This window comes from Amphiura filiformis, chromosome 3, assembly GCF_039555335.1.
Source record: "Amphiura filiformis chromosome 3, Afil_fr2py, whole genome shotgun sequence".
NCBI classification, from domain to species: Eukaryota; Metazoa; Echinodermata; class Ophiuroidea; order Amphilepidida; family Amphiuridae; genus Amphiura; species Amphiura filiformis.
Window position 1 is genome coordinate 66,920,085 of NC_092630.1, and position 27,786 is coordinate 66,947,870.

At 36.5% G+C, this 27,786-nt stretch overlaps 1 protein-coding gene across 1 annotated transcript in view; it reads left to right on the top strand.

Annotated features, from left to right (window-relative positions):
- The first annotated feature begins 1,697 nt into the window (after positions 1-1,697).
- The window catches only part of LOC140149012 (2,3-bisphosphoglycerate-independent phosphoglycerate mutase-like), a 34,945-nt gene continuing 8,856 nt past the window's right edge, over positions 1,698-27,786 (top strand). Inside the window, exons 1-10 of the mRNA XM_072171149.1 lie at positions 1,698-1,825; positions 11,207-11,376; positions 12,710-12,826; positions 13,700-13,832; positions 14,806-14,984; positions 18,269-18,472; positions 22,785-22,911; positions 23,051-23,199; positions 26,245-26,362; positions 27,389-27,523. Of these exons, the coding sequence (XP_072027250.1) occupies positions 1,759-1,825; positions 11,207-11,376; positions 12,710-12,826; positions 13,700-13,832; positions 14,806-14,984; positions 18,269-18,472; positions 22,785-22,911; positions 23,051-23,199; positions 26,245-26,362; positions 27,389-27,523 (1,399 nt within the window). The 5' untranslated portion in view covers positions 1,698-1,758. The remainder of the gene's footprint in view (positions 1,826-11,206; positions 11,377-12,709; positions 12,827-13,699; positions 13,833-14,805; positions 14,985-18,268; positions 18,473-22,784; positions 22,912-23,050; positions 23,200-26,244; positions 26,363-27,388; positions 27,524-27,786) is intronic.

Genomic DNA, 27,786 nt, shown 5'->3' on the forward strand with positions numbered 1-27,786 from the left:
TATACTACATCTATACTATCAATGAATCAATCAATCGTTTATTCAATCAACCATATTCGATCAATAAGCTTCAATAACTTACCACTTGACATGTGACGCATTGACTTTCCATTGTTCTTTGCCCTGCAGTATGCGTGCGCATCGTACCAGGGCATGTGCAGTTTAAATCTCCCACCACATTTCATATAGTACAAGAAAGCCATTGAACAGTGAAGCGGTTCGTTCGGGCATATCTACAGACCAATCCCTCGTCTTTGTTGATAAACAATGATGTAAAGTGGTCTATATACTACATTGAACTAGATGGTTTGATTTAATTTTATTAACTTAATTAAAACACCACATGATTTATTACAGACATGCAGATCACCTGTCAGCTGCAAACAAACAAGCTAGTATAGGCCTATTATAATATACCATAAAATTTCGTGCAGGCCTGGTATACTATAGGGTAGCCCAAAACCCCGGGCCCAAAACAACCTTAACACTTGGATAATGATAGAAAATTGTGAAACCTAAATTTGGTATTTTAAAACTGTAGACGTCCTGTTTATATTTGTGAATGATAATCAACATCTATGAGTGTATGAATAACATATAATCATCGAGCTAGTAGCTAGCTCTTGCTATATAATAATAACGATGATTTAAAGACCCATTCAGTGCAGTGAGCCCAGTAGGCATACGTGTAAAAAAATTTAAATTGTTTATAAATTGCTTAAAATTGAAGGATAAGTCATTCAAATTGTCATTATGTATTTTTGAAATGGAAAATTTGGCAAAAAACAAAGAAAACAGCAGCAGCATGATGCGTTGAAGCGTCAAATCCTGTAAAATGTCTTATTTTTGTCTTTTAAGATTCATGTAAAATGTTTTATTTTACACGAATCTGTCAACCATGTATATGTATAGGTCAAAAATATATGGCTCATCGGCTGAAGCATGCTATGTTAGCACATCTATGACAAATTGCAGAATAGTCGACTTAACTGCAGATCCGTCGGATAACGCTTTTCAATGGGAAATGAACTTTGCTGCTTGGATGATGTCACAATGAGGTTAGGGCTAGGCCTATAGGGTTAATAGGGTTAGGGTTCTAGTTGGTTATGAAAAGCGTGTTCCGACGGATCTGCACTTGATCGGCTCCAATGACAAAGGTATCAACATTGAATTTTGATGGTTTTCACAATCGTCCGGATGAGCAAATCACTGAATGGGCCTTTAATAGCTTTTAATGGGTGAAAAATTCTTAAAAGCCTTCCAGGCCCAGGCTTTAATATTCCGTGATTTTTATATAGACATTAGGCACTACCCCACTCACTCCCTACAACTTGTTCTTCCCCTCTTTTTGTCCTTCCCGCGTCCGCCCCAGTGGTCACTGGCCCCAGTTCTTTTTCGCGCATCCCCACCCCGGGATCCCCACCGTCCGGCACCATTCCCTGATCATGCAGATCATAATAAAAATTATTGAATTGTTTTGAATTATTGATCACTAGGCTTGCTATACGTCCCTGGGAAAGTGAACTTACATGCTTCAATACTCGATCGCTTATTGATTTTGAACCAATCAGCTTGCCAATAATTTTCATAAACAGGGAATATCGCGCTACCTCATTGGTACTTGTTAATCGCTTATTGTTTGGCGACTAGGTGTAAACTCAACTTAAAGGTCAAGGGTTATCGTGCCGGTGTTTCCAGTTTCCTTGCTGGTGAACGTGCTGGAAGTGAGTGAAATTTGGACGGACATTTACAGCCAAAATGGGCGAAAAGGCTAAGGTTTGCTTGATTGTAATTGACGGATGGGGTATTTCTGAACATAAAGATGGTAGGTGTTCAATAATAATTGCCTGATACATCCGAGATTTGTAGTAAATTCCATGGATCTAAAGTGTCTAAAGTCGCCACACACCGTCATCATCCCTATATCTTCGTGTTAAAAATTGCCGTGGTAGTACGATAAATCCTCACGTTTTTCAACAACTGCGCATGGTGATTTTGTTCGAGATAGGCCGTGCGACTCAGGCTATGCATACAATTTGAGATTTTGAGAGCCGGCCACACTGTTTCTATTCTATGTTTTACGATTTTCGCATGATCAGTATGGCTGGCCGTAACCGCCACAACGTGGAGCTGCTACGCGTAGGCTATAATTGAAGACCGAATTAAAAAGACTACTTTGCGTCTGACGTCAGAGCAAAGACGCAACGTGATTGGTTGCTGACCTGCCCAGTACGGCATTTTTGGTCAGGTTGACATGACGTCATACGCAAACTAGTCTTTTTAATTCCGTCTTCAATTATAGCTTACTTTTCGCTTCGCGGAGCTAAATTGACCAATCATGTTAGATCTTTTCATTACGCGGAGCCAGTTGATGCATCATCGTTCCAGAGAGAGAAAACTCTTGCCAAAATTAATGTTTACTATGTGGATTTTAAATGAATCGAATGTAAATAAACCACCAACAGTTGTACAGGATCAATACCATTGTTTGATTAGTGTATAGTCAATGTTACCTTGCATGCATGTGCCATGTGTGTGGCGTGTTTGTTTGTTTGTCTACTGTGTCAGGCCAGGATCACTGACACCCACGGTACTGATACTGTCATACTATCACGGTGATCATATTGTTGAATGTTGTTGACTTTAAAATAATCATGATGCAGTCATGTCTACAGTAGAATTCACCACGACCTTTGAAGGACTTAAACCCCATTAAAAGCTATTAAACCAAGATAACACTCAATGAAAACAGCTCAACTATGTTACATCAGATCTTCTCTGGTTAAATACACACTGCACTTGTGTCTGTTTTACCTGTGCAATGAACAATGAGCTGGTATTATAGTTTCAGTTGGGTGAATGATTATAAAGCTTAACGCAAAGGTAACAATACTGTCTGGGTTTTGTTTACTGAAATGAGACAATAGTCTGCTTATTGTTAACCAGCGTTCTTGAAAATGAGAAGCATAATGGTTTGCAGACTTAACACGGTTTAGAAATAATTTGTTCATATTTTTTGGTGTTATCTGTCGTTTACATATCCTTCCTAAAACACAAAAGTACCAATATTTCCAAACACCTAAATTAGCTAAAATTTAGGAAATGTTACAAAACTATATTTTCTAGAATTTCAGAGAATACTTTAAATATTGACTGGTTATTTTTTACACAGTGACGTCATATAGGCAATGGCATAATACTTCTAACATACACTAGGTCACGCTTCAATGGTGAGCGCACTGAGTATTGTGTATAGGAAAACGGGCAGTACCGTAACTACAGTATGTATGGCCTACTACTAGTATATAAAGTAAATCCGAACTGGTTTGCTGAAGGTCGAATTCCATGAGGCCACGCCACAAGAAGATGTACAAATCAGCTCCCGGCGATACACTGCAGATCGCAGAATTGTGTGCATGGTTTACCACCACTCTGCCTAGCTATATAGTTGTGTACAATACTGTATGAGTTTCTTGTGAGTGCATGTCCATCTTAATAATAAGTCGGTTCGTACTTTTCATAAATTACTTTTTGAATCATAACTATCGTGACCGAGGATATCTTGCAACTACGTGAAGCTCGTCTGGCAAATTCTTAATGACTAAATTAAGCTTCACGTAATGAGTAAGTCGTACTTGATTGGTCAGTTTTACCTCCGAGTAATGAAAAACTCTAACATGATTGGTCAATTTGGCTCCACGGAACAAAAAGTCAGCTACGCGTAGCAGCTCCACGTTGTGGCGGTTGCGGCCTACCATATCAGTATCCCATATGATATTTCTATTGTAAGAAAATTTTATTTGTTGTCACATAAATCACAGGTTTCGTTTAAATGTACTAACTGGAAATTAAATGTACTAATTAGTGAGGACCGGTATTTTGCTGTGGATATGTTTAACTGCAATTTTGATGTAAAACATTTGAAATCCGCTGTAAAAATTTTGATAATATTTAACTCTTTGAGAAAATTATTTTATAAAGGAATGCTGGTAAAACCAGGTGCAATACAATGTACATTATTGACACACTATCACGCTCTTTATCTTCGTCAATAATAGAATAATCGATTTCAATCGAATTGAATGCATGAGTTTGTAGTTGACTACTGAGCGACCTAAGCGATCGATTGCTAGCCAATCAGATAGAACTCCTTTTCTTGCGTTCAGTGAAATACCACTCGCCTGTCGCTCACTACCACTCGCCCGTCGCTCACCAACGGAGTATTAAATTTATATTTATCGTATAGGACGTCGACGGTGTGCGCCATGTCCATACATGCTATGTTAGTATGTACATGTCATGTGCATGTGTATGTGTGTAACATGTAACCCGGACATGACTAACATCCCAAGATTTGCGCATTTTTGAGCACATAATTTTAGGTCAGGCCTATAACAAAATGTATATTTTGTACAATTGTATATCGTTTCTATGACGTACAATGGAATAGTGTTATCAAAGAGTGTCCGCAAAAAACTGGGTCATCGGAAGCATCAACCGTTTTTTGGGTTTTTTTTCTTTTGAAAAGTGAAAAAAAATTCTAATGTGCAAAATAAAACGTAATGTGCACGCTATGGCTACAGGAAAAAAAAATCAAAATTATTTGATATCAGACGGGTGGACTGGATCGATTGCAATGGATTTCAGCCTTGATTGTGAAGCTATCGGTGAGCAAGTGAAAGTGATGATTTTGTGATTGAATCGAGTATCGCCATATGATTTTCCCCGCAATTCAAGGAGGAAGGAACTGGCTGGTCAGTTGATCACCAAAAATATTATAAGCTACTATCCATGATGCATGACAACAAGATAGTGTAGGCCTACTGTGTGGATAGAACGGAGGAAGCATATTGGCGCAAGACAGTAAATCCTCATCAGTTTTCAAACACATTGATAAAAAAAATATGTGAGAAGTTTAAATTGTTACCAAAATGTATTTTTCCTTGGCAGTGTGTTCATGTTCATGCTCCCTTGGAAAATTACCTCTGCCCAAATCAAACCGGGAGGGGGGGGGGCACTCAAATATGAGAGTGTACGCATGCGTGACCAAATTTTTTTCGAACACCCTCTAAACAAGTTTTCCTCTGTGAGCAAAATGACCCCCTAAGCAAGTTTTTAGCGCGCTTTTCCAAAAAATTTGACCCCTAAACAAGTTTTTGTCTAATTTTGACCCCCTAAACAAGTTTTCGTCTAATTTTTACCCCCAAACAAGTTTTTGTCTAAATTTGACCCTCTTTTAAAAAAGTTTTGATGGATTTCGACAAATTGAACAATTTTTGGTAGGCCTACTCACTTGTCATTGAACACTAAAAGTCTACCCCTCCCGGATATACCCCACTCCGGTATACCATACCGTGCCACTTTAAAATACAAATAATGACACAATGAATTCAGATTTCAGAGTGTATCATGAGGCCTTCAGATTCGTAGCCTGTTACATGAATCTGATTGGATTCTCGTAAAGTAGTTTTGTGAGAATATAAAATACCAATATTCAGAGTAATTTATCCAGAGGCACCGTTAAGCAGTATTCACATTGTATTTGGTTCCGAATTCGGCACCTAAAGTTGATTACCGTGTCCCGATACCGTGTGCCCTTTTCATGCTTTCTACTGCAAATATTATTCCTAAAGTAATCCAGAGAAGGGGAAACTCGCAAATCTACCAGCAGGAGTAGTAAATAATGTGAGGAATCTATAAAGGTCCTGAAAATCTTTTTGAAATATGTATGTACATGATATTTTCATCCCGGATTTTCGTCTCCCCGTTTGTCCACTGAACTATATACCCATCATCATCATGATCATAATTCAAGCAACATTTATATGAGGTCATTAATTAATATGCACGTTTTTTAATCTAAACGGTATTTTACATAGAAGTACGAGGCCATGGTTAAAAATCACATGTAACACGTCATGAAATATATTTGCATTTACATGGTTCAGTTAAGCCTCCCCAAAAGGAGAGTTTTATTACATTGTAAGGCCACCGGCCCTTTTCACATCTATAAAATCAATGATTACAATATTTACCAATTTTTAGAAACACATACAAACAAAGTCAGTCATTTTTTCAATACTATATCTGGTAAGCAGTGCATAATGGCAGTATGAAGCAAGTTCTTTTAAAGTGTGTTCATTTGATGAAGTCATACATGTAAAACGAATGAAATTTGCCTTTGTTGGCCTCGAGTCCAAACAGGAGGGGAAATATTTTGCTCTAAGATCATCGAAGAAGCTGCATTTTAGGAGAAAGTGCAATTCATCTTCAACTTCTTCTTCGTCGCATAAAATACAGACACGTTCATCATAAGGCAAATTTTCTCTCCGTCCTGTCTCGACTCGAAGGCAATGACTAGAACATCGTAATCTTGCCACGGCAGTTATGAATCGATTATCATTAAATACATCAAGATAGTGTTCAGAAATGCGCATGTTCTTAAATTCCCGATATAGAACAAGACGACCGTTTGATGAAACCTCTGCCACCCAGTCTTGATGAGAGATGTCAGAAACTCTTTGGCTAAATGTGTTTAAGAATTCGATTTCATTACCTATATCTTGTGCAAGCCATGCATAGCCAAAGCCATACGAGAACAGAATATCTTTAACAGTGCTTGCCCAAGTTGTTTTACCATTTTCATCAAGTCTAAGTAGCATCTTATATGCAATTCTTGGATATCTATGATCGGGAAGTAGCAAAATCATCAGCCAATATTTTATAAATCTGATTATTTGACGAGTGTATAAAGATGATCTACCACACTCACCCAGAGCTGCACAATTTGGAGTTGATGAATTTACACCAAGGAAAAACTTACACGCTTTTGTTTGGACTCTTTCAATAAGATGATATTCACCAAAGCCCCAAATTTCAGAACCATACATAAGAATGGGAGCGACAGTTGAATCAAAAACTTTAAAAAAGTGCCGCATGTGCAAAGCACCCACCTTTTTTGAAATTAAACGCAACTGCGCCATAGCTTTACTAGCTTGGTCCGACAAAGTGCATGTTGCTTTTCCCCATGTATTTCCTGGTGTTAAATCTAAACCAAGATATTTATAAGTATTTGTTATTTCAATGCGATTTCCTTAAAAACCATCTTTCACGCTATGCAATTCTGCCACCCCGCCTAAAAATAAGCACTTTGGTTTTTATGATATTTACATCCAAACCCCATTCATCACAAAAACGGGCGAGAATATTTATATGCCGTTGTAGGTCATAAACCGTATCAGCAATAAGTACAATATCGTCGGCAAAAAATAAGGATTTGATTTCGTTCACACCATTTCCAATATTGATACCTTTTCCACCTCTATTTTCAAGCATTTCATGAAATATCGATATAAAAATCGAAAAGAAAGATGGACTTAGCATACAACCTTGCCTAAGACCAATATTACAAGGGAAAAAATCAGTGATGTGGTTTTTATCCACTTTAAGGGGGTACTACACCCATGCATTTTTTTTTTTTTTTTTTTTGCATTTTGTGAAGAAATGAGAAAAGAAATTGGACAAAGTGGTATGCAAAATGAAGGGGCAAATCTTCTCGTTCAATTGGTGGCATCAGTATCAATGAAGCGTACATGCTTCTAATGATATAAGCCAAAAGGTGGTACATCACTGATGTTTTAAATTCACTTCATTTTGGAAAGCTTACTATCAACGGATTTCGTTAAAATTTTGGATATGTGTTGCTAACACATTAGGGAAATAATGTTGATATGTAAAATGGGAATAAGCGGTCCCTGATCTCTTTTATGACTTCATGAACTTGGTGCTCCACAACTATCAAAAAAAAGCGAACCGGTTAAAATGCTTCTATTTTCAATGTTGAGCTATATTTTGTATTTTGAACTTGCGACACTATTTCACTGAAACTTAATTAAGCCATAGGTAACAGGTTACCACAACCACACTACAGCAATGTTGAAAAAGATTGTATTTTTTGTCACCCATACCACCATATTACAATGTAGGTAGTTTTCCGTAAGCTTCATTTTTCTGATTTTGGTAACTATTTTATATTTATTTGCCCAATTCATCTCAACTAGGCAATCTAAATTATACTCACCATTTACATCCCAAGGTATTTTAGTATATCCACCTCACATATTTCCATTATATATCCAGTAACAGACAAAATATCAAAATTGATGCCTCATTATGACACGGTATGATATCACAGACTACCACATGTTGATGCCTGAATTTGACCTGAACCAATTGACCTATAACCTGACCTTTGATGACCTTATAGCCTTTTTTTAATCTCTTTTCCTAACACCACATTATAGAAGATAAATACATGGTGTACTATTAAATTGTCTATGTGGAAGAGATTAGGCCTATTTAATTTATTCAGTGTTATAATCAGTGAGTACATTTCTATAGATGGTATAACAAAGGATTTAATGTATTCTATTCATGCCCCTACTTGAACATGTTGAAAAGAATAAATTATGGACAATTTATGGTTTGTTATGAAACACGCATCTGAGTTACCAGGATACATGTAAACAAAAAATATATAGGGCTAAAATGACTTGCTATACAATGGTTTAAAAGCACCTTTTTTATTATTTTTTTTAATTTTTTTTTTTATTTCAAATGAAACGTGCATATATTGCCTAGCTATAAATGAAAAAATATTTTTTAGACCAATCAAACCAATACATGGGTGTAGTACGCCCTTAACTGCAGATGTTAGCTTCTTGTATATACCAGAAATACATTTATAAAAGTTACCAGAAATACCAACTTCGCATAGGCGCGACAAAAGCTTATCAATTTGCACTGTATCAAAAGCACGTGCATGAAATCAACAAAAATACAATAACATTTATGACCCCGACTGAATTGATTGTTGATAATTGCATGGAGAGTGAATACATTGTCGATAGTTGAATAGCCTTTCCGAAACCAGCTTGAGCTTCTGGAATAATACTTGTGTTTTCAATGAATTTGTTCAATCGACTGTTTAGCACACTAGTGAATATCTTACTGAACACATTAATCAATGATATACCACGATAATTTCTAACATCATTTGTATCGCCTTTTTTGTGTAGAGGAGTGATAACAGACATGCACCAATTATCAGGAATAATCGCTGAGGAGAAAACAACATTAAAAATACAGGTCAAGCATGGCAAAATATCATTAATGCAATATTTATACATTTCACTACATATACCATCCGTGCCAGTTGACTTGTTACACTTCAACTTTCTTATCGCCTCAATGATTTCAATATCAGTTATATCAACATTCAAACACTGGGCATGATCTTGATTTACACCAACATTCATATTATGTTCATCATCATTCACATCAAAATTTAGATCTGATTTGAGAAGAGAGCTAAAATGATTAAACCAATCAGATGGAGAAATTTTTGGATCTTTTTGGATCTCACCTTCTGTTCTCAAAAACTTTATGAACTTCCAGAAAGACTTTGGATCGACACAGTTTGAAACCATTTTTTCCTTCAAAGAATTTTTGTAATCACGCTTCTTCTTTCTACATAAATTTTTGTATGCCCTTTTACTCATCTGGTAAAAATGCAAATTTTCACTGGTATTACTTTTCCGAAACAACTTTAGACGAGACAGTTTTTCTTTTTTCATATCACGACATTCATCATCAAACCATCCACCTTTACTTTGTTTCTTGGATTTGTATGTGGTACAGCACTTCATGTGGTTTACAGCCTGTTGTAATAAACAAATAAACTTTTGAACACCATCATTTATATGACCATTAGCTATCATTGTACAAATTTCATCAAATTCATGCTTATTTTCAAACACATTTCTTGAAAACTTACCACTTTTCTCAACCGACCAGCAATACTTATCAATGGTATGAATTTTGCAATTTTCCTTGAGACCATTATGCAAAGAAAGTTTAACATTACAATTTAAAGACCATTTTAAAGGCATATGATCAGATTCAGTCATAATATCTACAGAAAAATCACTTATATACTCAAAAAGTGATGAAGAAATAATCAAATAATCAATCACACTTTTGCCCTGTGAACTAATGAATGTATATTCACCATAAACATCGCCACAACTTCTACCATTCATGATATATAAGTTAAAACATCTCTACCATTTTTATTTACAATATTATCTTTTGAAACACGTTTGCGTTCAAAATCATCATAGTCATAATTAAACTCTTCACATGAATAATCAAAAATATACTGTACAGAATCATTTGAAATAAAGTCATTTTCCACACCAGTGCGTCCATTGAAGTCACCACACAACATAATCACAGCATCATATGTATCCTTCAAGTGAAATAAGATGTCATTGAGTGTTTCAAGAGGACTTTCTTCAGTGGCTTTATACGTGCTTGATTGAAGATCAGGGATATAAACTATTCCAACAATTATGTTTTCAAGAAAACCAAAAAAGTTTTTATCAAAGAGTAAGAAAATACCATGGTCAAAATCAGTGTTAATTTTGGTTATGCCCTGCATAAATTTATTTTTGATAAACACAGCAATACCACCAAGGAATCGACCATATTTCTTAATTTTTGGTCTAAATGATGTATAGGCCATATAGCCATCAAAAGAGTTTTTAAATTCCTCGGTAGACTTAGTCCATTTGCGATTCTGTGTACTCTTTCAAATTCCATATGATCATTTTTAACACCCGGTACATGGTGACACTCTAGGGTTTGGAGAATGCTTTAAACATTTATACGACACTTTTTTCGGAATCGGAGTTTCAGCAGATTTGAAAAACGGATTAAAATGATACCCTAAATGTGTTACTTGCACTATCACAACATCCCCCTCTTTCCAAAAGTTCAATAGTATGTGATTAGTGACAATAAAATTGTAGTTCCTAACAACTCGTTATCACAACAATGTGTACAAACACGTATGTCAGGGCGGATTTAGGGGGGGCACAGCTGGCGCTACGCCTCTATATTTTAACTTAAAAATACAAAAAAATGAAAGGAATTAAAAAAAATGAACAAATTCGGCCATGAACAGCAAACAATGGGCCAAACCCGTTGAGTTTTCGAGGGGGTAATCCCCCTTAACACAATTTTTTCGTCGTCGACCAAAAGGCACCCCCTCTATCAAAAATTCCTGGATCCGACCCTGTATGTTCAAAGAAATGATAACCTTTGCCACAAACACAACTTATCCAATGTTTCTAATCATTCACAGGCAATGCTATCCTCAATGCTAATACCCCGACAATGGACAGTTTCTGTCAGCCTAGTGATCACTATGCAACATTAGATGCGTCCAGTTTGGCTGTGGGTTTGCCCAAAGGACTCATGGGTAACAGTGAAGTGGGACATCTCACCATTGGTTCTGGCCGTGTCATTTATCAGGTTTGTGATATTTGAAGTAGGAATATTTTTCTGAATAATGCCAACAATAGCATCTTTTACCACATGCTGGATTTGCTACACGTCGCAGTCGTAATTTAACAGTTCTGCATTGAAGTCTACATACATGTAATACCAATAGAGGTTATCCACTTAAATCATGCGTGACTTCTAACAAAAGGCGCTGGTTCCCGTAGTATTCCTCATTCAAACTAATTCAATGCACGACCTCGGAGTTACCTGCATGACTTTGGCGGGCTATTTTGAAATAGTCATGGTTGCACATGCAGGTACTTCTTTTGAAAGTCCTAAACAAAGTATAGGAGTCGCTGGTAGGATATGCAGCTTAGTTATAGAACACGGATAACCTCTATACAGATGCACACTTTCTTTCCCAATACATTGATTTTGTGATATGTTGGTTCAGATACGGCATTTTCTGTTTCACAGTAATGAAGTAACAAGGTCAGCAATATAGTCTATGTTATAAATCAGGGCTTGAAAAAATGTTAATTTCCCGGGAAGCAAGCTAAATTTCCCACAATTTTTAGCATGTTTTTATATACAAAAAAAGACACCATTTCCCTCCAAATACCAGAATTTCCCTCCAACACCAACATTTCCTGGGAATGAGCTTCCCAAATTCCCCACTTTTTCAAGCCATGTGTTAAATAAGTAAGTGCTCTGCTCAAATATAATGAAAGTTTGAAAAAAATGAATAATGAAAAAGTCCCTACTCAATCTTGAAAAAAGTAACAAGAAACTGTGACTTGACTTTCATTAGCCTAAAGCTGGTTAATCAAATATGGAGATTCAATTAATAATTACATTTGTTAAAATTGCATGCATCCTAGCATAATCATAGGATTCATAAAGCTCATAAAATGTGGACTGAACGTATCCATAATATTATCCATATTATTAAACCTACAATGAAAAGTGGAAAGCAAAACATGTGAAGATCTTTATAAATGCGAAGAGCACATAATTACTACATCATTCCATCCGCAGTTTGTACTATAACAGTTTCATTGAATGAACAGAAACGAAATTCTTTGTTCAGGAGTAATATTTGGAGCCAAAGTAGACAAGACAAGATGAAATGTGGTATGCCGTGTCAGGTGCAGAGTGGAATCATCAAGAGAAGAAACAAATCTTTTGAACAATTTTGTCATAAATTTTGCTGAATTTCCCAAATAAAAATAAAAATGCGTTAAAATTGCCCCCAAACCAAAACAAAATGTGCAGATTTTACTGCACATGAAAACTCCTCACAACCTGCAGGAGTGTTTTCTAATAGTAATAGAGCATACATCTATATGTTTTGTCACAACAGGCGATTGTAATGATTGACTTGGCCATCGAGAAGGGAGAGTTTTTCAAGAAGGAAGCATTTGTAAATGCCTGTGACCGGGCCAAAAATGGCAATGGACGTCTCCACTTCCTTGGATTGGTAAGATCTTGTAATTTAAGACTAATTTTTTCTTACCTGCAAAAATATTGTTGGAGATATTTTGTAAGTTTCGTATATATGTGACACGATCTGGTCCATGGGGGTCAAGACAAAGGAGGCATGTTTGAAAATTGAGATACTGTAATTATTACATTATAAATACAATAGGCTATCATTTACTGAAAACACCAAAGGTCTAGGGTACTTGGTTCTAAAGTTATGAATTTTTTATGCCTATTTTCTTATGTATTTTATTGTTTTTACTCCATATTTTATTTTTTACCTTTACCTCAGTTTCAAATTTGCCGCCTTCTCTCTAAGGTTTAAAAATTTTGTCTGGTCTCTTTACTCAAACCTACTCAAAGAATAGGAAGAAGCACCACTGTATCCAATAACCATGATGATGCACTTACATAAACCAAATGTCTTGATTGGTCATATAATATCTCTTGCAGTGCTAGCTACTAGTGCTACTTGTTTTAACCTTGCAAAAGGGATGTTTTTATGCTCCCGAAACGTCGGTTGTTTTGTCTTTTTAACCCTAAATTTTGGATGTTGTTGTACATATTAAACAGTTTTTAACATTTATTTTCCTTGGTTATGTACACTACTTGAATCTTTTTAAGATCCATTCAAAGTTTCCCTGCTGGTCAGTTGGTACTGTTTTAGTTTGCTTTTTTGCTCATATAATATAGACAGAAAATCTACTGCTCCTATACCTGTTGTTGGCCAACAGACTAGCAGTGGTTCTCTGCATTGTTGGTTCCCTGGTTTACAATTCCAACTTCATCTTAAGAATCTAACATGCTATGTGATATGTGTTTGTTTTAATATAGAATAATAAAAATTAGTATGTACATTATGAACTTGCAGGTTAGTGATGGTGGTGTTCATTCACATATGCACCATTTGTTGACAATGTTGGAAGGTGCTAAGCAAGCTGGAGTACCCAAGTCATTTGTGCACTTCTTTGGTGATGGTAGAGATACTGCACCTACCAGTGGAGGTATGTACTTATAGTTTAATAGTCAAAGATATACAGCAGTATTTCAAGTTCAATGTGTTTTAACACTGATTGTTTGTGATGCATCCAGCAGTCGCCTAATAAGCCAATATCTCACCAATCTTGAGAGAAAAAAAAGCTTTCATATTGACTGCATGTATTACATGAAGTTTCAGTTCCTTAGCTTTCCTTGAATAAAATAATTTACCATCATATTGTTTTCTTGCAGATTTTAGCACACATGTTCCCTATTAAGGAAATGTATTTTGATATGGGTTCAATAGACAATGAAATGAAAGCTTTATATATATATATATTAGGCATGGGAACGTTAAACGCATGTACCGTTAAACGCACACATGATCCGTTAAACGTTTAGCAAACGTACATGTAACACGCAAGTCATTTTCAACCTTCAATTTTCCATTCTTCAGTACTAATCAACAGTTAAAGTAACAAAATCTGAAGACGACCTTATATAATTTACTTGAAACTTGCTCAAAACATTCATTTTTTAACACTAATACCTTGAAATAATGCATAGTTTCTGACATGTTTGGGTTGTTGACATCGCAAATTTTACCTTATGTACAGCACCATTGGTACTAGCATGTTCTGTTAGAAATTCCTGTTTTGTGAGCACCTATCATATATTCATGAAATCTTGCCGCCAGACGGGGCTGGATCAATGTGTGTTAATACGTTAAATACACGCATCACTGATGTGTTAAACATTTAGGAAAATAAACGGAATAACCCATCCCTAATATTATAACAACACCCTGCGATGGGAAAGATACAATAAGAAATGGCTTAATGAATTTTGTCATATTTTGCAATGTAACTTTAAATCAGGTTCATCAACTTGAAGTACATTTTGATATGTCATCATAAATACATGTTGTCATTGATTTTGGAACAATAATATTACTAAAGAATATTTTGTATGGTACTACCATTTTTTTTTCATTTTCAGTGAAGTACATCCAGCAAGTACTTGATCATACAGAGAAGCAGAAATATGGGTCACTAGCCACCATAATAGGTCGTTATTACGCCATGGATAGAGACAAGAGGCACGAGAGGACCAAGCTTGCTTATGAGGGTCTGGTACAGGGTATTGGTACAGCTACAACCAAGGAAAAGGTTATTGAGGTTAGTACGCAGTCTACGCACACACAATAGAATTCATTTTACTTACAGACACAAGGTTTGAGTGAAGAAAATCACTGGGTTTAGCAAGTGAATTTGAAGGGTTCCTGATACCAACAATATTTTAAATGTAGCCTAATACAGGATAACCCAATAAAAGTTGAACCCTGATTTAGTGGTCTTTTTACATATTATGAGACTGATCAAATATATTTTGACATATATATGGTTGACAATTTGTTACACAAAGTTTTGCATGACACCAAATAATAATGTTAAATGCATTAAATTATACAACGTTTTGGGTCTGAACTTGTGTGAACAAATGCAATTACACTGCACAGAAGCAAGCAGAAACGTGTGTGACCATGAACAACTTTAGGGGAGAAATAACCTATTGGTCAAGACCAAACACTTATAAAATAAAAGAAAGAAAGGACAAACCAAGCAAAAATAGACAGAACCTTGTATACAAAAACTGAGGAAGGTGAGAAATTGCAGACAACCACAAAAAAGTAGTACAGTAGATGCATGACAGAATAGTACAATAGAGCCACAGACAAATGCAAAACATCAAGGCCATAATCTGAAAGTGTCAAATTTGCTGTTTAAAAACCTCCAGGCTGAACTATGCTGACCATAAAAATGAGTTTGTTTGGTGATGATGCAGTCCTTATTGCTTCCTCTAGCGGTGGTGACCTGGATGTTGTTGATGGTGCACAGGGAAGGGTGGTTGAAAATAATGCTGCGCTTCTGGGAAACCATCAAAATTACATTTGATCAACCGCAAGTGTTCAGTAAAGAGGTCAGCGATTTTCTTATTCATATCACCAACATAGAGAATGTTACAGCGGGTGCAAATGACGACGTAAACTAGATAGCAAGAAGTACATGTGGCCATTCCATAGTCACATAATTGCAAGTGTTGCAGCAACATCTGTCACAGTGGTATGTTCAAGTGTTGGTGGTATCCTGACTTTCGAGTTTATGGGTGGCGTGAGACACTCTAACATTATGGTTGGATAAGTTATGAGCTCTTCTGAATGCAAAGATATCTGTTGTGGTAGGATCTGATTGGCGTCTTAAATTTTTAAGATAATGTTGCGGATGGGATGTTCTGGATGGAAATGTTCTTGGGGTGGTATGTGAGAACTGAAGGGGTGCGGTTGGATTTGTTCTCACTGGCATGTAAGGCATGATTTCTGTCGACTTGCCTGACACGTTGGAAGGAAGACTGGATTATGTCCGAGTGTTGGGTAGCCATGTTTCTTAGAGTAACCAACAATCTCTTTAGCAGCATTATCAAAGTCTTTCTGCTGGCTGCAAATGCATTTGGCTCGTAGAAATTGACTGTATATGGGATTGATTGTTTACAAGTTGGCATGTGGGTTGAGTCAAATCTGAAGAGTATGTGGGATTGGGAATTAGTCTCTTATTGTAGTAGAGTGTGCTGCAGATAGAGTTGCCTTGTATGTGGAACTTGAGATACAAAAATGATAAGCTGGTGTCAGAAATTTTATGGGTAAATTTGATGGAATTGTGATAGTTGCTGATGTGCTTGATGACTAAGTTGAGGTTATGGTAGTAAAAATACCAAATTTGTTATCAATGTAGATGAGAGTGGGGGCATCATATTGGCTTACAGGCTGTGGGTGTGTGGGGCCATCATATTGGCTTAACAGGCTGTGGGTGTGTGGGGCCATTCATATTGGCTTAACAGGCTGTGGGTGTGTGGGGCCATCATATTGGCTTAACAGGCTGTGGGGCCATCATATTGGCTTAACAGGCTGTGGGTGTGTGGGGCCATCATATTGGCTTAACAGGCTGTGGGTGTGTGGGGCCATCATATTGGCTTAACAGGCTGTGGGTGTGTGGGGCCATCATATTGGCTTAACAGGCTGTGGGTGTGTGGGGCCATCATATTGGCTTAACAGGCTGTGGGTGTGCGTGGGGCCATCATATTGGCTTTACAGGCTGTGGGTGTGTGGGGCCATCATATTGGCTTAACAGGCTGTGGGTGTGTGGGGCCATCATATTGGCTTAACAGGCTGTGGGGCCATCATATTGGCTTAACAGGCTGTGGGTGCGTGGGGCCATCATATTGGCTTTACAGGCTGTGGGTGTGTGGGGCCAGCATATTGGCTTAACAGGCTGTGGGTGTGTGGGGCCATCATATTGGCTTAACAGGCTGTGGGTGTGCGTGGGGCCATCATATTGGCTTTACATAGCTTGTTCTATATAGCTCATTTTGACACATATATATATGGAAACCATAATTTATCAGCTTCAATGTACCGAAGAAATTATTTCAGCCAAAGTGTTGTAGAAATGACATCCTAAAGAATTTTTGTTTGCATTTTGTCCATAGATGTTGACTTGAGTTTTGTGTTGACTTGAGTTTTGTGTTTTAAACTCTTAACAGAGGTAATACTGAATATTCTGTCGGGAATATTTTAAAAGTATAAAAGATCACAAGCTTATTTCTAACATTTCAGGTTTTCATGGGTCAGTTTTGATCTACTTACTGAATATTACCTGGATGTACTTTTTGAATGGCAATAGATAATTTGATGGATTAGTAAATCGGTGTCATCAGTAGTGCGCAACAGCGCATCATATCAAAGATGTTTTTCTTTAGGGTTCAGGCTCTGCTAAATTAGTTACCAACCCAGGCAATATCTTCAGTAGAATGGACTTGAACAGAATACATGATACAATAGAAAACCACTTAATCAAGGCCCAATGCAACGTAAGTTGCGCAACGCAACATAAGTTACACAACGTAAAGGGGTGTCACGTTGCTGTCATCATCTGACAAGGCTAGAATTTGTTCAACTTCAAAGCAATCTTTGACACCATTTAGCAAGGAGCTTTGTGAAAATGCCTGAGATCAATTTGGGTAGATGGTATACCTCAATGGCTAAATATCAGAAAAGTAAAAGCAATTAAGTTTTGTGATGTCTGTTTCAATACCTTGTGTCCTGATATAATATATTGCCCTTGTCATTCATGTTTAAACAAACCTTCCACATGCTGATTTGTGCATTTTGGACTTGAAAGTGACCTTGAGTTTTTGCTCAAATTTTGACCTCCAAATGGTCATAATAATTGGCTAGTCACAACTATTTAGTGCCGACTAGTTGACTGTATCCAACCACATTCATAAGCCACAATTAAATTATTTGCCCATGTCAGACATTTGTGTAAAAAGGTACAATTTTGATTTCTTTACTATCTGCCATTGTACTTGATTGATGTGATACCTTTGATTCTGTTTATCTTAACAGCACTGCAACTCTTTGTACAAATTGGAAGGAGATAAGTGTGAAAAGGATGAGTTTTTCAAACCAATCATAGTTGACAAAGAAGGCTGCATCCAGGATGGTGATACACTTATATTCATCAACTTCAGGGCAGACCGAGCCAGGCAGTTGTCAGAAGCAATTGGCATTAAACCTCCATTTGAAACCAGTGTTATACCAAAAAATCTTGTAAGTATTAAAAGGAAATGCATATGGTGTACTTCCCCACAGAGAAATTATTCAATTTCACTTCTTGTTATTAAAAAATAGTTTGTCTTGCAAACATTTCATAACAAAATCTGATTTACTTTTTTAATTTTGAAAAATAGGTAATTGCTACATATAATTCACCTAAAAGTGGCCAATTCAGATTCTTTTGTTGAGCAGCAGTGTTCTCCCAAATGAATATGCTGTGATGGTTTGGCAAGCTATATTCCTGCTCAACGAAAGACAAGCTCTAAAAGGGTAGGGTATTAAACTTTTAACATTGATATCAGGCTATTCTTCAATCTATATGCAGAGTATGAAATGTAAAGTGCAATTGGACGGTTGGTCTCATGGCTTGTCAGTCGGTGGTTGGATAGTAAGAAACCTATGTTATGCAGACAATACCACCCTCATAACAACTACATACCTGCCAACTACTCCGATTTTAGAGAGTTACTCCGATTTCCGAGTTTTAAACCCCGAAAATCCGAAAGTACTTTTTTTTTTAATTTAAATTTTATTTCTTTTCCAAAGTTTTCGCGACTTTGGAAAACCACTGGACCTATTCTGAAGTGCTAGGATCATTCACAGTTAATTTGAAAAAAAATTGAAAAAAATTACAAAAAAATTGCAGTTTGATATCCTTAATATCCGAACCACTATTGTTCAGCGATCAAGAAGATCCCTCAGAGGTTCGGCTCATCTTGACCTGTGACACAACATCCTCATCACAGGTCAACAAACTTTTCCCGCGATAACATCAGTGGGCCTGATGATGCATCCGAGATAGGATGTGAAATATTGCCACTCATCAAAACGTAAGTCCAGTAGATCAGATTATAATCTCAAGTTCATAGTTGTTATTACCTGGATGAATGATAATCTTCACAATCGCACTAACTAATGTTTACCTCTTCATCTAGCACATATGTGACCATCCATCTCAAACCGTCGGCAAATTGTATTTCGAGTTACAGTCCAAAATGAGCTAAAATGTGCATAAAGCTTGTATTCAAAATGTACCTAATAATTGTCCTACAAGTTTCTCATTTCAGTCCAGTCAAATACCAATCTTTAATCCTATTGTTGAAGAGGATATTAAGCTTATACTTATAGTAAATAGCTTTAGTCTTTGTTTGCTTTGGCTAAATCCTGTTCAAGTGTTGGGTTAACCAACAATTAACAATGAGAGGACATTCCTGAACCTCGTTGACTTGGGGATGATGTGACCGCCAATTATGACCATTTGATATTTAATACCAGCAATATAGAAAAAGAGATATATTGAAGCACCAAAATAATGTACCTTTTTACTGAAGGAGCAAAGTTTAATAAGCCATAACTCCGCTTCTGGATATCGTTTGAAGTCAAAAATGTTCGCCATGTACTCTGTTTTCTAGGTTTTCAGTGTTGGCAGGTATGCAACTAGTATAGCCGAGATGGATGAACTCTTAAACAAGGTCAAGGAAGAGAGTGAACGGTTTGGCCTACATTTCAATGTCAGCAAGACAAAACTCATGGTAATAATGCCTGATGGTATAGAAGAACCACTTCTCGTTAGTGGCAAATAGGTTGAAAATGGTTCTGGGTTTAACTTCCTTGGATCCCTTATCGCAAAGGAGGGAGGCTATGGTCAAGAAATTTGCCGTTGGCTTGGAATGGCCCGGTCAGCTATGGTTAACCTGTTTTAGATATGGGCTGATAGAAGAATCAACATGATCCGTCTTGTTAGGGCTCTCATCTTCCCAATCATCACAGACACCTATGCATTCGAGGCATGGACTCTAAATAAAGCTGACCGTAACGGAATTCACGCTTTCGAAATGCAGTACTGGAGGTGTATGCTTCGCATCTCCTTGACTCCAAAAAGATCCAACTCCAGTATTGAGATTGGAGCGACCAAACGTCTTCTGCGAGCCATCAACATGCAGATAGTTAGATACTTTTGGCCACATCACAAGACATAAAGGTGACCATTTAAAAAAGGTGATCATGCAAGGTTCAGTTGAAGGAAAATGGAGGCAAGGAAGACCAAAGACTTAGACATAGTGGATCAACTAAATTAAGACAATTATAGGGTGCCCTCTCCAAGAATGTTATGCTCTTGCTGAAGATTGTCAACTATGGCATCACATCTCAGAAGTCACAATCTGTCAGCCATGAGCATACCAACCAAACTATCAAGACTATATGCTGCTATGTGTGATTAGTTCTACAATGTGTTGCCCCACCCTGCCCATTTAGCAGCCAAGTTTTCTGTGGCAGTGCCCAGGTTTTTTTTTTAGGTGTGCATGTACATGACATATTACACAAGTTAATGTTCAGGTGTTACCCATAGAAGATTTATAGGCGATCCCATGATACTAGTGAAACATCCGGGTATTTAAGAACCAGTCTACTAGAGATTTGAATGAACACAGCTGTCAACAGCATGGTGATTTCTCTGTGTACACTGTGTGATGAACGCCTGTGTGTGTGTAACGCGGAAGTGAATTGAACCTTGTCAACTCACTCATGATTGGTTACCTTATTATTTTCATTATTACGTATCCATGGTCGTGCATTCGCGTTGTACTTTGAAATACGTGACGTACAAAATCGGTCGCATCACGTAGGCCTACAGCTGCTGGCAGTGTCCGGGGCTGAGTCCATTAAATTGAATTTTTTACTTTTAGTATACCGATTTCTTGTACTTTCTGACTTTTATTCCTCATTCAAATGTGGGTTGATAGTAACAAAAAAGAGCTCATTTGAACAAGGTACCGATGTTCTTTTCAGGGATCATCTAAAAATGCTTATCGACCCAAGTTTTGGACATATTTTGAGTGTTTGAAAATCGCGTCTTTGGAACGGGAATCAACAGTGAAGAATTGTGTGAAACTCTGTGATTACTAGACTGGTTCTCAAGTACCCGGATGTTTCAGTGGTATCATGGGACTGCTTATAAATCTTCTCCTGGGTGTTACCATAGTACATCACTTTGATGGTTGCATGTAACTTTTCACAAACATCTTGTTTGGTCTTACTCACCTGTTGTAATGCAGATGAAGTTTCAAGACCAAAATAATGTGTTTGTATTTTGTGCAACTAAGATAGCCCTAAGTTTATTTACTTATTTCAAAGCATCAAGCTTTGAACTGCATTTTGTAGTGGTGATTTCAATATATGTGGGGAATAGGAATATTATACCATTCGGCCGAAGCCAGGCAAAGCCCAATAGTGCTCAGAAGCACTAATGGGACGGATATGGGAAGAGGTCCAATTTTAGATACAGGAGGAAAACCGGAGCACCTGGAGAAAAACTTGTGGGAGGAGCATGGATCAACAACCAAACTCACATGTGGCAAGCGGTGAATTGAACCCAGGCTGCAGTGTTGAGAAGGGTGGGGGAAGACCACTACACTAACACATCCTCACATCAATGAATTTACTAGTAGAAAGTGAATTTAGTGTAGGCCTAAACGTATTGATGTAATTGGTTGAGTCAAGAATTATCTTCCACCTAGTACTGTGAACATGCTCGCTAAAGCTCTAGTCTTCCCTCATTTTGACTATTGTAGTTCCGTTTGGAATAATTTAAATGTTAATTATCATCATGAGCTCCAGGTCTTGCAGAGCAAGCTTGCTCGAATGCTTCTCCATGCTGACATCAGAACTCCAATTGACAAAATGATGAAAGACCTGAATTGGGTAAAACTAAATTGTAGATGGGATAATCAATCACTGATTGTTACTTTCAAGTGTCTGAAACAAATAGCTCCATCCTACCTCTCATCTATTTTCACTCACTCAACTCATGACAAATGTACTCAAAGTCAAACTCATAATGCCCTGATTGTTCCAACGTGGAATATTTTTGCAGGTAAAAGAACCTTCAATTACTGAGCTGCGGTACTCTGGAATAATCTTCCACTGAACATCCGTTCAAACTTTATGGCCATGAGTATGTATGAGTTCAAAAATGCTATTGCTGTTTAACAATACTGTGTATATATTTTGTAATTATGTTTTTGTTTTATGATAATAATGGTAATGATGTAGTTCCTATTATTTTCATCTTATTTTCATGCCCATCATATCCTCATTTGTATTATAGTATTTTTTGAATTTTTATTGTTTAATTATTGTCTAATTATATATTGATATTGTCTGATCCGGACCTCTTGGGAGATCAGTACTTATGTATTGAAAGAGCTTACCAGAATAAAGATAGATTGAATGAATTAGTATATTCTGTCACAAATACAATATTCCCGTTATATTGAAACCCATTCTTGCATTTGTGTATTTGCAGGGTATAACAACAATGAATGAGTACAAAGCAGAGTTTCCGTTCCCTGTGATCTTCCCCCCTCAGCCGACTTCAAATGTACTCGCAGAATGTGTGTCTAAACAGAATCTTACACAGTTTCATTGTGCAGGTAAGGTTATTGTATTCTTAAAATTTTGAACCAATATTGATTAATGTGTGGGAATTCATCATTCACATTTTCAATGTACATATTTATTGTTAACCCAATTTCTCTTATCTGTTTTTCTTTTCTTTTCTTTATGTCATAGAAACTGAGAAATATGCTCATGTGACATTCTTTTTCAATGGTGGCCAGGAAAAACAGTTTGATAAGGAAGACAGGTGTTTGGTACCATCACCAAAGGTTGCGACCTATGACCTGAAACCAGAAATGAGTGTAATGGGAGTTGCTGAAAAGGTATGTATCTGTTCTTACAATGAATGCGTCAACAATGTGTGTTTGTATGTGGTTTTATGTCAAAAGCTGCCGGAAGAGTAGGGCCTACTCCTATGTAGTTTCTGTTGAGAGCCTTGGTGCCAATTGTGTTTTGTCGTGGAGATGGGGTGGGTTACATAATTGTAATATGTGTGGTGTGTTTTATCCAGCTTGACTAGGTGTAATATATTAGCTCTTGTATTTTGGGGCTTCATGCTTTTGATATCATAAAGATAGCTGTTTAAATTTTTTTTACCTTTTAATGTGTTAATATTTTTGTAATTTGTATGTGTACTTAGAGTGCAACACTTTTGTTTACATTTTATGATCAGTTTGCAAGGGTGGGGTCTACTCACCTCTTAGATGTCAGTGCTTAATTTGCCACTTTTGCTGGGCCCTGGCAGCCCACACTTGTTGGTTGCTGTTCTTTTTTTGAAATGTCAAATGAGTAATATATTTAAAAACAATCTATGGACCTCTATGGGGGAAGTGGCAAATAAAACATGGGATCCCTGGTTTTGATTTAAAAAAAATCAAATTGTGCTGTAATTAAAGCACTTTTGGCTTAGTCTTTCACAGAGTATTTTAGTACACCATGCGGTACTTGTATTGCAATTGTGCAAAAAGTAGAAATTAGATAAAAATTTGTTGTGAACAAATCACACATTATGGCTTTAAATAACTTCTACTCTCCCCTGGTCAAAATCAAAATTGGCTGCCATTGCTACATAGAAAAAAAAGCTGGAATTCCATTCTTGCTTCAGTTTGGAACATCTCTTGTACTATATCCTTTGAGAATCTCATACAAAGAGTATTATTTTTTATTTATTTACAACATGTTTACCCAGGGTAGTTTGATTCAGCCGAAGCTGGTCTAAGACGGGGCCCTGCAACATACATAAAAAGAATATAATTATAAAAAATATAATTATACATTACAAAGAATACAATTATACAATTTACAACTCATAGCCATTACCCCTTGACAGAGAAACTAAAAAAGGACAAAAAACACAAAATTTTTGCTCATCATGATGGCGATCAAACGAGTCACCGTTTATTTTAAATCAATGGAATCTTTGTTCCTAAACCTTTGATCTCAGCCAACCCAAAAATATATTATCACAAAATTGTGAAAGGAAAACAATCGAACGCGATTTAAACCATCGGATTCCCTTTACAACAGCGTCATGCACCAAAGTAAAGTGTTTTCATTTAGCTTTTGAACGCGACGTCACCATCAGGTCCACTGACACAGCGACGCTGACTGTATCGTTATAATTTTCAAATAAACTCACAACTTGTACTAGGGTGGACAAATCCCCCTAGAACTTGCATTACGGAGCGGAGACTCTGCATCTGTTTGTAAATTTTAAAATAAGACCAAAATTGTCCCAGGGTAGACAAACCCCCTGGCACTCGAATTTCCTCAGCGCAAGACTCAAAAAACCTTGGTTAACACAAACATACATAAATTAGAATAATATCATGGCTGAGACCTCCAAAAGGTTCTATATTACTGGTGCATACATTGAAGATCTCCGAGGTGATTATCCCAGAAGATTTCCTCCTCAAGCGCCTATATGACCTGGAAGGTAACAAAGGATGAAAGATTACTGTGAATTATATACATGTGCATAAATTATTTTAATTTATGACAACAATGGCTCAAAAAAACCATTTCCCAAGAACTAATATAATTATGCGGGAAATATTACTATATTGTAAACATTTTATCTCTGAAGACCAATATCCTTGATGACCTTATTATTTTGAAGATCTTGCAAGTTTCCTCTCCATTACCTATGTCATATAGGATAAATAACTTGGAGTTAGCAAGTATATTAACTCAATTCACAAATTATGAAAAATTATTTGCCATTTTGCATGCAGCTCTAGGGTTGTTTCCCTTCTTTAAAGTACTGTACACCTATTTGGCAGAAACCTACATTCTATATATACACAATGAGACAACCTATTTACATAGTTTCCGAAATCACACTGAGGCATTTTCTCTCTTCCTATGCCTTATTAAACTTGGATAGCACTTCAATTCATGTGTGCTGATGCAGCCTGCTTGCCCCTGCTATAGTATAACCCATTTTATTATTGTTTTTAATTATAACCCTGTCTTGTCTTGTACATCTTACTAGTCATAACATAGATTTCATATTTCCTTCCCCTATTACTTCTATATTTTTCCTTATTCAAGGGATTTAAACTCTATTTACAATGCTTTATCTATTTCATATTTTTCACCAATCACTTGTTGTTGGGAGTGGTGGGTGGGAAAATTTCTTCGATGTTGACAAGCTTGATCGTCAAATCATAAATGAGCACAGCACCAGAAAACTCGCTACCAAAGTTCTCACGATCAATCAATAACCCATTGGGTCCAGCCCGTTATACAACAAAAAACCATTCACGAACTCATTAGACTGACCTGGGCCAACACAACGAACAATGGCACCGTCCATTTCTCCCCAGGGGTAAACGAGTTTTAATTTTCGCTGTGCTATATTAAAACTTTATTATTAAAAGAACATTCATTCATAAAAATATTATATAAAACACAACACATATATCATAAGCCAGTAGAATATAAATCTCAAGAAAACACATTTGTACAATTTGCAATAATTATTAAAACTCATATGCCATTATTAAATGAACATTGATCCATAAAAACATCATATAAAAAACATAATAACTCAACAACATATAAATTTCAAGATGCTATTTACATTATACACTATTAGTTAAAACCGGTGAAAATATACATTTTTGTAAAACTGTTTAAAAGTTAGCACATTTATTGAGTTTCTAATATCAATTTCAATTTCAGCTTTCCAAACTAGTACATGTACTTTGTTTCTTTTTTTGTGTGCCCTGTCGTATCTTTGTTTGTGTGCCCTGTCGTATCTTTGTTTGTGTGCCCTGTCGTATCTTTGTAAAAAATTTTTATGATCAACGGTGATTTTCATCTTGGAATAAAATGTATTTTTTAATTTGATGTTGTTGTTTCAGATGATAGAGGCAGTCAAATCGGGTAATTATCCATTTGTTATGTGCAACATGGCACCTCCAGACATGGTAGGACACACAGGGGTTTATGATGCAGCTGTTCAGGGTTGTGAACACACAGGTAAGATATGTATGCCAATATATTGAGTGATCCAGTTATGATGTACATCATGACATCCCTTGACATCTAGCTTTCTAGGACACACCTGTGTTTGTGACTTTTATAAAACACCTTTCAGGGTTATGAACACATATAGCAGTATGTTGAGTGATGTATTTATGATATGCGATATGACAGCTCAGACATGCTAGCTTTATAGGGCTCACCTGGGTTAATAAAGTACCACTCCAGGATTGCCATATGTAAAGAAAGATTGTAACATGTTACTTTTCATTCGATGTCCACACCCTACTGAGACTTGAAATCCTATGATGCTTAATTTGAATATGCAATTTGATTCTCTCTGCATTTTTGACAACATTTTGATACAGTTGATGTTTTCCTACTCTTTGTCCATTTGAGAGATTGAAAAGTATGCCGGCATGTATAGAAATGCTGGCATATAAAAGTATAATATTTAGTTTAATATTGATCCAGGAGTCGGAACAGAGACTTTGGCCTATATAAATTAACCAAATAGCTGCCTTAATGTCAATTTTGTTTTAGGAACTTAAAATTCATCAAATATAATTAACATTGTATTAACATCCATGAAGTAGCCATTGGAAAAATGTTTGTGTGATCAGACAAGTCTGTTGAAGGAAAGCTTTATTTTACAGGTCTTTGAAGTTTGATCACATCCAAAACTTTCTGGTTACATTTAAAATGCAATATAATTATCCAGTGGGGGAAAAGAAATGTATCCAAAATACTACACTTGTTGATAAAGTTAGACATATTATTTTTGCTCATAGTAGTCTGCTTCTCTAAATTATAACAAAACTCTTATCAAGTATTTAAAAGAAATTATAGAAGGAATCTGATTACTGAATCTGATTCAGAATCTTTAAGACCAAAAACCAAAAAGAATTTTGTTGTAATCTAAATTGTCAACATTTTTATGAAAATTCATACCACACTTTGAATTAATAAAAATGAGTGTACAAACAAAGTATAATTAAGTTGACTGTCATTGCAATATTGCAGATAAAGCCATTAAATTGGTCCATGAAGCATGTAAGGAGTGTGGGTATGTTCTGCTTATCACTGCTGACCATGGAAATGCTGAAGTGATGAAGTATGAAGATGGAAGCCCAAGTACTAAACATACTACAAACAGAGGTAAGTAACACTGTCAGCTTAACACTTGGGGCTATAAGATATTCAAGAAGTAAAACATCAGAACTTCAGTAACACTTTATGTCTCTTATTAGCAACATCAGTAAGTTTATGGAGGCAGTAGTACGGAAGCAGCTTCAGAAGTACCTGATATACGTAGCACCATCTCATATCAGACAGATAGTTTGACTTTAGACCTTATCACAGCACAACTGACATCCTAACCATCTTATCTCAGCAATGGTCAACGCTCTAGACAGAGCTCA